Source organism: Leiobunum rupestre, chromosome 10 (genome assembly GCF_980474605.1).
Source record: "Leiobunum rupestre chromosome 10, qqLeiRupe1.1.hap1, whole genome shotgun sequence".
In the NCBI taxonomy this organism is placed as follows: Eukaryota; Metazoa; Arthropoda; class Arachnida; order Opiliones; family Sclerosomatidae; genus Leiobunum; species Leiobunum rupestre.
In genome coordinates, this window is record NC_143393.1 from 43,263,483 (window position 1) to 43,272,968 (window position 9,486).

Sequence of the window (9,486 nt, forward strand, 5' to 3'; positions counted from 1 at the left end):
GTTGGCTATGTCTCTATAATCTTGCTTTTGTAAAACTCCGCCTTTTTTGCCAATTACAAATGGCGCGGGCCGCGGGGTTGAAAATAAAAACAAGGGAGGTCAGGAAAGCTCATTATTTGCTGCCACCTATTGGTAGAAACATTTTCTTCTGGGCCAATCTCGGTGCCGAACGTGTCAACTTTGAGAGCCGATCAAAATATATTTCAATTTTTTTCTATCGATTTCCTAGTTATTTATTACGCGTGTTAATTACATTGTAACTTCTGGGTTTTCTTAACTTAACATGTATTACTAAAAATTTTAAATTATTTGGAAACTAAAATGGTGTAATCATGGAAAAATCTTAAGCCTTGGTATCTGCTGTAAGTTCCTATTCTTTTAATACCATTTAACCAAATGAATGTAGTTTTAATTGTCGAATTTTTTTACGATTCAGGTAAATAATACTTAAATTTTACGACAACGACGACGACGATAACAACAAATGGCAGCGGAGAACCACATCAACAGTGCGACTACAAAGTCTAAAGATGAGAAACCGCATTGTAGCGTAGCTAATACAAATGAAACTAAAATCACGAATGACAATTTAAGCGAACGCTTCCGAAAGAAACTGTCGGGATATGTACTCTCACTTCGGCCTTGGTCATTTAGTGCCTCACTAGCACCCACCGCGTTAGGAGCTGCGTTGGCTTATAAGTGCTCCAACCAATTCAGTATTGCATTATTTATCGTAACATGTCTAACTGTTTTATCTGTTCACGCGGCAGGGAATGTGGTTAACACTTATTTTGATTTCATGAAAGGGATTGATAATACGAGAAGTGACGATCGTACATTAGTTGATAGAATATTAACACCGGATGAACTGTCTCATTTGGGAGTTCTTCTTTATATTATTGGATGCCTGGGATTTATCGCTTTAGTAATGCTTTCACCTGCAAAAATGGAACATTTAGCTCTAGTGTATTTCGGAGGTCTCTCTAGCTCTTTTTTGTATACCGGAGGCATTGGCCTGAAATACATAGCCCTGGGAGATGTTATAATTCTAGTGACATTTGGCCCTGTGGCAGTTTTGTTTTCATTTATGTCTCAAACTGGCTACATGGATTTAATCACTTTATTCTATGCCATGCCACTGGCTCTGAATACGGAAGCAATTTTACACAGTAACAACACCCGAGATATAGTCTCTGACAGTAGAGCCGGGTTACTTACCGTAGCTATTTTAATTGGTCATACTGGTTCGCACATTTTGTACGCCCTCCTTTTGTTTGTTCCCTACATAATGTTTACCGTAATGGGTTTACATTTCTCAAAATGGTGGCTGCTACCTTTGATTACTCTACCGAAAGCTTTTGACTTGGAGAAAAAGTTTAGAGATGGCTGCTTACAAAGACTGCCTAAACAGACTGCCAAGTTAAATATATATTTTGGTCTCTTCTACATAATAGCCTGCCTTATGGCTGATCCTACTATGCTTCCTAGATTGAAAATAGGATTGTTGTGAAAATCATATGGGTAATATTTACAAAAAAACCTACAGCCTGATTTCGTTGTAATTTGTAAGAAATTATTATGTAGGCTTATACTTTATTCCCCAAATTTAATACCCGGTTTAAACTTTTGAGGTAATTATCTATCCTCTTCCTATCAAGTAAATTGTGAACATGGAACTTTTCCCAAGTGATTCTACAAGTGGTCTATGATGAACATTGTCACTATATATATATATATATATATATATATATATTGCCATTGTTAGTGGAATTGAAATCTCGCAGTTCAATAATCTATGACCCTCCCCCTCCGCATTCAAGTATTTTACACGATACTGGTAGAAATATCTTATTAAAAAGTAATTATTTTTACATTGAGCACATTTACGCATAGATAAAAAATTCAACATTACCAAAAAAAGAAATTTTTGCAAAACAGTGCCTCTTTGCATTTCGGGTTATTTTTGTAATTAATATAAAAGATACATGTCTTCCGTTTGCCGGGTTTCAGATGTTGCGTTTCAGTACTTTAAGCATCACAAAGTGCATTTACACTACAGTAATCCTCACCTATCCCTTTACAAACTACATTCTGTAAAATATATTTATTTAAAGTTGTGATTGGATGTTTTATTAACCTTTATTAAAAAAAATCTTAAAAGGTATAAAATTGGCACTTGTTAAATACACATTTCTTTGAAATAGAATGAAAAAATATACTTTTTTTTATAGAAATCAGTTCAACTGCTCAAAAGGTGTCAACAAAATTGTGCAAGTTTAAAACAATTAGGATATTTAATTTATATGAGCGTTTCACCTTTTTAGTAGTGTAGTTATATCATTTAGTCATTTTACCATAGCTGAGATTAAACATTTTCCAGTGTTGTTACACATAAATTGGTAATAATTTGGTAACTTTATAAAACTTAACTGAAAAAAAAACCACCCAATTACTTACGGAACAAGGTTTAATTCCAAGTGGGTTAGCAATGCTAATTTAGCATTTCTTCATTAAAATAGTTATAAAAAGCAAAATATCTCACTGATTTTTAAGCATTGTATTGTGGGAATCTTCCCACTTGGCTAAATCTAAAGTTGGATGCCATAAAATTAAGAATTTGAAGTAATTTTAAATTTAAACTTAGAATTTTTCATTATGTGGCAAAAATTGACCTTTATATTTTTATTAGAGCTGAAATAGCTAAGTATATGATTATAGGGTTTACCTGAATATTAAGAGAAATTCCTACATTAAATTTAAATACAAAGTGGAATTAACAAATTTTTATTACTTTTAACTCTCAAGTGTAATAATTTTCATTTGAGAAATTTCATATGATAATAAGATTATATTTATTTTATATTTGAATGGTTTTTACAATAACTGGAAACTTACTATCTTTGGCCATCACAACTGGTCGAATAAATCTAACCTTTATTATGTCCTGATATGCAGGGCGGTATTAAGGCGTGTGCCATGACTAAATGTTTTTTTTCCATTCTATTGGTAATTTATGTTTATAACCACATTGGCTTTAATAGAGTCAAAAAGTAAGATCTGATTTTTTTAGAGGCCCTAAATTTTACTTTGCACAGAGCTCCCAATAATGTTAATCCTTCCCTGCTGATGTGACAACAGCATATTCTTCAAGATATTAACTTCCAGTGACATGAACCAATTTCTATCAAGGGTTAAAAACTTTAGTTGGTCTGCAAAAGAATTTCGAAGAATGGGACAAAGTTTTCTTTAATTACCTACATCACTATTATGACCCTTGACTGTAAGTATATTTCTTTTAGAGTTTTGTTAGGGTTATATAACTATAAGTTGACTTTTAACATAGTTGTATTTAATATCTGATACGCAAGTAGCCAAAAAGATTACTTTTATAATTTATTTAATTTAAACTTTGAAATTATTAATATAAGTTATCTCTGAAATAAAGGCTCCTTATAATAATGTATTATAGTGATAAACTACAACAAAACATATTACTAAACAAAATTGGAAAAATTAATTTAAGCTCAAAATAAATTTTAATTTTCGCGCCAAAATTGTGTTTTTTTTTAAGTTTGTTAGCAGCAGCAATATAAAATGTTGCAATATTAAATGCCGGTTAGAAAATATATTTACGTACTTTTACTTTGAAATAATTACGTAGATAAATGCTAATCTTGTAACCCCACCCACATGTTTTTTTTCATCGGATAATGAAATTTCTTATATTCTTTCAATGATTGAATAGAAGAATTGCAACTTTCAAAGGTCAATTTTTTGAAGGGCGTCACGAAATCTTGAAACATCAGGCACAGTCAGAGATCGTTGCGGCATTCCCGGCTTCCTGCTTTCAGATCCAGAGTTTCTTATTACGTTATTTTTATTAGATTAAATATACAGTATTAAAGGTTAAGGACAAAGCAATTAAATTTTCCTATTTACCGCTGTAAATTAGATTTTAAACACAAAAAATGGCTGATCGTAAATTTTTTGTTGGTGGAAATTGGAAGCTGAATGGCACTAAAAGCTCCATTAATGAAATTATTGGAGTTTTGAAAGAAGGCCCCTTGGATGCTAATACCGGTTAAATTTATTTAACATTGATATTAATGATTATGTAGCAATTAAATTAATGGAATTTGTTTTTTTAGAGGTTGTTGTATCTTGCCCATCAATTTATTTAGATCATACCGTAAAACAAGTTCCTAGTAATATTCAAGTTGCTGCCCAAAATTGCTACAAAACTGCAAAAGGGGCATTTACTGGGGAAATTAGTCCTGCTATGATCAAGGATATTGGTGTTGGATGGGTTATTTTAGGACATTCCGAAAGAAGAAACGTTTTCAATGAATCTGATGAAGTATGTTATTAAATTTATAATACGACCTCTATAGTAATGGGATTATTTATATAGTTAATTGCTGATAAAGTAGCCCATGCTTTGGATGAAGGGTTGAGTGTCATTGCTTGTATCGGAGAACTTTTAACAGAACGTGAAGCTGGGCAAACCAATGACGTTGTTTCCCGGCAAACCAAAATCATTGCTGGTAAAAAATTGATATTAACTTTTCATTCTGCATGGCATATTCATTATTCTATGTTTATTCAGGCAAAGTTAGTGACTGGTCCAGGGTTGTGTTAGCTTATGAACCAGTTTGGGCCATTGGAACTGGTAAAACAGCGTCACCAGCCCAGGCACAAGAAGTACACGCTTTCTTGCGTGAATGGCTAACCACTAATGTCAGCGCTGATGTCTCTAGTAAAACTAGAATTATTTACGGAGGTTAGTTGTTTCTAGATTCTCCATTTATTGAAAGCGATAATGTTATTCCATAAATTTAATTATTTAGGCTCCGTAACTGGTGGAAATTGTAAGGAACTCGCCAAAGAAGGAGACGTTGATGGGTTTTTGGTTGGTGGAGCCTCCTTAAAACCCGAATTTGTACAAATCATCAATGCGAGGCAGTAAATACAGAACACTTCAAGCAGATAATTTAGATAATGTCAATTGATCTGTTAGTCACATTCTAATTAGTTAAAAGATTAAGGTATTCCAATTGTTCAACAAAACTGTCAAGAAATCCTTTTTAAAACTGTGTTTAGTCAAATAATCTTTATTAGGTTTGTTCTAGAGTTAATTAATTTTTTAATTGTGGTATGTTCAAAATTTATATAAATTAATCATATTGATAATCAATAAAATTGTCAAAAAACAGTATTTTAATTATTATATTTGTACTAACTAGCCAACTTGGGTGAAGTGAACTACATCAGATTGTTGTATTTATATACCCCGTGCACCGCCTAAGCATTACAGGGGTTACTCATCATCTGTCCCGGCCGAGCCGTCGACCTGTATACAAAGATAGGAAATGCTTCCTAAATCACATACACACAACGGTATACACCCGTATACCTGCATCTCCTACTCACGACTCACTCGTGAGTTCGTCAAAATTCACAACGATATAACGCATTACGCGTTCAAGATCGTTGATCGTTTCGTTATCCAGATTGTGGAGTCCATTCTCGCGGATTGGTCTCCTTAACAAATGGTTCGTTCTAGGACAATTACGAACATAGTGCTCTGAGTCTGCTTCCAGAGCACCGCATATGCATTTGGACGATGCAATATGACCCAAGTTGAACAGGTAGAGTGGGAACTTACCGTGTCCACTTAGGATTTGCGTCAAATAGTAATTCGTGTTGAAGCTACCATTGACCTTAGGAAAGTACCTCTTAGTTACCTTTCCCTTCTCACTCTCATCCCACGACTCCTGCCACCTTTGAGTCGTCACCTCATTGAGCCACCTTTTAATCACTAACTTAGTTGGCTTCATCTCCTTCTCCTCGGGAAGATCGGTTGCTGACTTTGCAAGAAAGTCAGCCCTTTCATTCCCTGCACACCCAGTGTGCGACTTTACCCAAGTAAAGTTGACTTGAGTCTCCATCCGTTTTAACACCTTACGGATATCATGGCATAAACCATGATTGTTTTTATGATTGCTTAATGCGTTAATAGCAAAAAGACAATCTGTAAAAACCGTTGCACCATCACCAGGACGTTGACCATGCGTCCTTAACCAGCAAATACCCTCATGTATTGCTAACAGCTCAAGAGAAAACGCATCCACCTTACCATTAATGCGAGTGACCTCATTGTACACTTCCACACCATCTCTGTACACAGCAAATGCCACTCCGGCACCCCGACCGGACAACGAACCGTCAGTAAACACCTCTATCCCATTGCCATTGGGTAGTTGCTCTGTGATGTTAATACTGCTACTGACCGCTGGGTGGTCCTCCCATGGGTCGCCTGGGTAGAGGTAGTTACCACCACGTAACTCCACCCCACAGTGCTTACTGTCTTCTCTAAAAGAAAAGGACCTGAACGCAGCAGCTTCCTGACTCACCACCAGGTCTAACGGTTGAATACCAGCAAGGATCCGCAGCGCATCGCTCGAGACAGTCCGGTAAGCACAAGTAATACGAAGGGCCGCAATTCTCTGAATTGAGCTCAACTTCCTCACCATCACACTATTTTGTGTGCTCTTCCACCAAGCACCGCAAGCGTAAGCCACTACTCTCACAATACACCCATTGTAGATAGTCCTTAACGCTTTATGGTCGAGGCCCCACTCAACCTTTGCAAAACAAGCAATGCTTTGCACCAGCTTCGTCACCCGGACACTTACTTCCTCGAGATGAGGAAGAAAGGAAAGCTTGCTGTCGATGGTGACACCGACAACTTTCAACTTGTCAACATTTGCAATGTTGACGGCTCCCATCTTATAGATTGGGAGCCTTTTCATTATGGATTTTGCGGCGAAAGTGATAGCCGCCGACTTTTTAATGGAAAAACTCAGCTTATAGACTTGGCTCCACTTAGTCAATTTATCCACGATCACCTTACCCGTGGTTTCGAGAGCACGCCTGGACGTGCCCCAAAATAATGACTGCAAGTCATCCGCGAAGGCTTGGATTAGAGAATCCTCTGGATACTCAATCCTCAGTGCGCTATCCATAACCACATTGAATAGCAGAGGTCCACTGCATGAACCCTGAGGGCAGCCGCGGGTCAGTACTCTCCGTACACAGGTACTACCTGCCCTCACCACTGCAACTCTATCCTTCAGATAGTTAACATATGTCTCATATATGTTCTTCGGACACTTAAAGTTCCTTAAACCGTGTAGGATTCCTGGAATCCACACATTGTCAAAAGCACCCTCGATATCTAGAGATATCAGACTGGTGTGACAATTATTTGCTTTGTTATCCCTGATTTGGTTCACCATATTGGTTAGACAGTGAGTCGTGGATCGACTATGTCTAAACCCAAATTGCTTATCGCTAAGCAATTTGTTGCTGTGGAGAAAGTAATACAACCTTCTTGACAACAGCTTATCAAGCACCTTCCCTACCACCGGAAGAAGCGAGATTGGCCTGTAGGCCTTAGCGTCCTGCCTGTCTCTGCCTTCTTTATAAAGAAAAACTAACTTAGCAACCTTCCAAAGTTTTGGGAAGTATCCCATACTGAGGCAAGTGTTGAAAAGCCTGACAAACAACGCTGGGCAAGCTAAGAAAAATATCTTGAAAAGCTCGATGGTGATACCATCCTCACCAGGAGCCTTGCCCTTCTTAAAAGAGTTGATAGTCTCCAAGACCTCATCACTCGTAAATGGCTCATCATTCTGACTCATGAAGTCTTCGTGCAATGACTCCCTTATTGTCGTATGAACCTCCTCATCATCATCCAAGGAGTCCTCTTTAAAAAGAGTATCCATCAGAGTAGACCACGTCTCCTCAATACCTGAGGTCAAAGAACCATTCGGTTTCTTGATGCAATTTAATGCATTCTTACACTTGACCTTCTTTGTGGCCAACTTATAGGGTAGGGAGAAAGGATCCTCCCTTGAAACCCTTGTGCAGAAATCCTGCCAGGACTTAAGCTTTGAGTCTGCTATAAGTGCTTTATAGCTTTTTGACTCACGACGGTACTCGACCTTTAGCGCCTCCCGGGCTGCATGGTCCCTGGTTCTTTGGAACCTCCTCCTGAGCGTTCGTAACTCCTTCCTCTTCTCACTGAGTTCGCTCGTCCACCAGGGAGTGGACTTGTACCCCTTATTCTTACGCAACCTTGAACATTCTTTCGAACGCTCAATAATGAGATTATTAATCTCCACCGCGCATGCCTCGACCTCAACCTCATTGTTGAGTGGAGACTCCATCAACCTCTCCAAGTCAGGCACGATAATATCTTGTAACCTTTCAAGATCAATATCCTTGACACGAATTGCATTCGAATCATTCTCCAGGACAAGATCACCAATTTCAAAGAAAATGTATTTGTGATCACTGCATGTTTCCTCGTTGCTGACACGCCATTCAATTACTCTACTCGCAATTGCCATACTGGATACCGTAAGATCCACCCAGCTCTTACCATTAACGGTCCAGAACATCGGGCCACTACCCGGATCGTTCTCGACATTCAAATCAAACGAGTTGAACAAGTCGATTAACAACCTACCCCTCTCATCGTGATGCTTTGATCCCCAAAGCGCGTGATGGGCGTTAAAGTCACCACACAAGATAACCTTTTTTCCACTCTGTACTTCCAATTGATTCGCAATATTATCGATATGGAATTCAATGTCATCATTTGGTGGTATGTAAATGGAGAACAGGCATAAGCTTAGATTCCCCAAAAGCACATCCACCACAACCATGTGAGAGTCTTCGTAGAGCACGATCACTTGTGCCTGAGGGTTGAAGACAGCTACAGCTGCCTTTGGATTGTCCTGGGAACAGACGATCCTTGTTCCCATGGGTAGACCTATTACCCGACCGTTAATTGCATATGGTTCCTGTAGTAAGGCAATGTCTATAGAGCCTTCCTGGCAAGACTGTCTAAGCGCAGAGGTTGCAGTTTTGCCCTTGCCTAAGTTGACGTGCAGACAGCTTAGCTTCCTACTCACCTCCATAGTTGGTTCTACTCTTTAGAAACTCCAACTCCTTCTTATACACAGGACACTTGCCATCCAGGGCTGAATGCGCAGTGTTGTGTTTGGTATTCTTGTCCCTATTACTCAGGGCACAGTTTCTGCAAGTTTTAAGATCACTCTTACAATCCTTGTAGCTGTGATCCTCTGAGCATAGGGAACAATACCTTCTATTTTCAATGCACCCACCTTCTATGTGTCCAATCTTCATGCACTTAAAGCATCTTGGAAGATACACATAACTTTTGACTCCAACCACAGAGTAGCCCAAATTGAGCTTCTTTTTCGCCTTCCACGAATTAAGCAGGGCTGGAGGCCCCTCCAGCACCCAGTTTACACCACCTTTTCTGTTCCTCAGCGAGAACTTAGGGACAATATCCGTCTCCTTGCAGGAGAGCTTATTGTTGCTTATAAGCTTAGCAACAATTTCTTCCTTTACGATGTCCTCATCAACACCGTAAAGGATAACCCTAGGGTTATT

At 38.3% G+C, this 9,486-nt stretch overlaps 2 protein-coding genes across 2 annotated transcripts; both read left to right on the forward strand.

The window, feature by feature from the left end:
- Positions 1 to 131: 131 nt before the first annotated feature.
- Positions 132 to 2,661, forward strand: heix (UbiA prenyltransferase domain-containing heix). The gene is made up of 2 exons (XM_090161030.1): positions 132 to 362; positions 437 to 2,661. Exon 2 carries the CDS (start codon positions 485 to 487, stop codon positions 1,508 to 1,510), a length of 1,026 nt encoding a protein of 341 aa, XP_090017156.1. The 5' UTR covers positions 132 to 362; positions 437 to 484; the 3' UTR covers positions 1,511 to 2,661.
- Positions 2,662 to 3,775: 1,114 nt separating this feature from the next.
- Tpi (triose phosphate isomerase) lies at positions 3,776 to 5,171 on the forward strand. Its single transcript, XM_090160151.1, has 5 exons — positions 3,776 to 4,080; positions 4,149 to 4,357; positions 4,412 to 4,544; positions 4,607 to 4,780; positions 4,848 to 5,171. Exons 1-5 carry the CDS (start codon positions 3,969 to 3,971, stop codon positions 4,964 to 4,966), a joined length of 747 nt encoding a protein of 248 aa, XP_090016277.1. The 5' UTR covers positions 3,776 to 3,968; the 3' UTR covers positions 4,967 to 5,171.
- The last annotated feature ends 4,315 nt before the right edge of the window (positions 5,172 to 9,486 follow it).

What these genes read in the sequence shown, in the direction of transcription:
- heix (XM_090161030.1), top strand. Translation starts at nt 485, where the DNA reads ATGGCAGCGGAGAACCACATCAACAGTGCGACTACAAAGTCTAAAGAT.
- Tpi (XM_090160151.1), top strand. Translation starts at nt 3,969, where the DNA reads ATGGCTGATCGTAAATTTTTTGTTGGTGGAAATTGGAAGCTGAATGGC. An exon ending in CCCCTTGGATGCTAATACCG is followed by an intron (nt 4,081 to 4,148) that starts GTTAAATTTATT and finishes TTGTTTTTTTAG; the next exon opens with AGGTTGTTGTATCTTGCCCA. An exon ending in TTTTCAATGAATCTGATGAA is followed by an intron (nt 4,358 to 4,411) that starts GTATGTTATTAA and finishes TTATTTATATAG; the next exon opens with TTAATTGCTGATAAAGTAGC.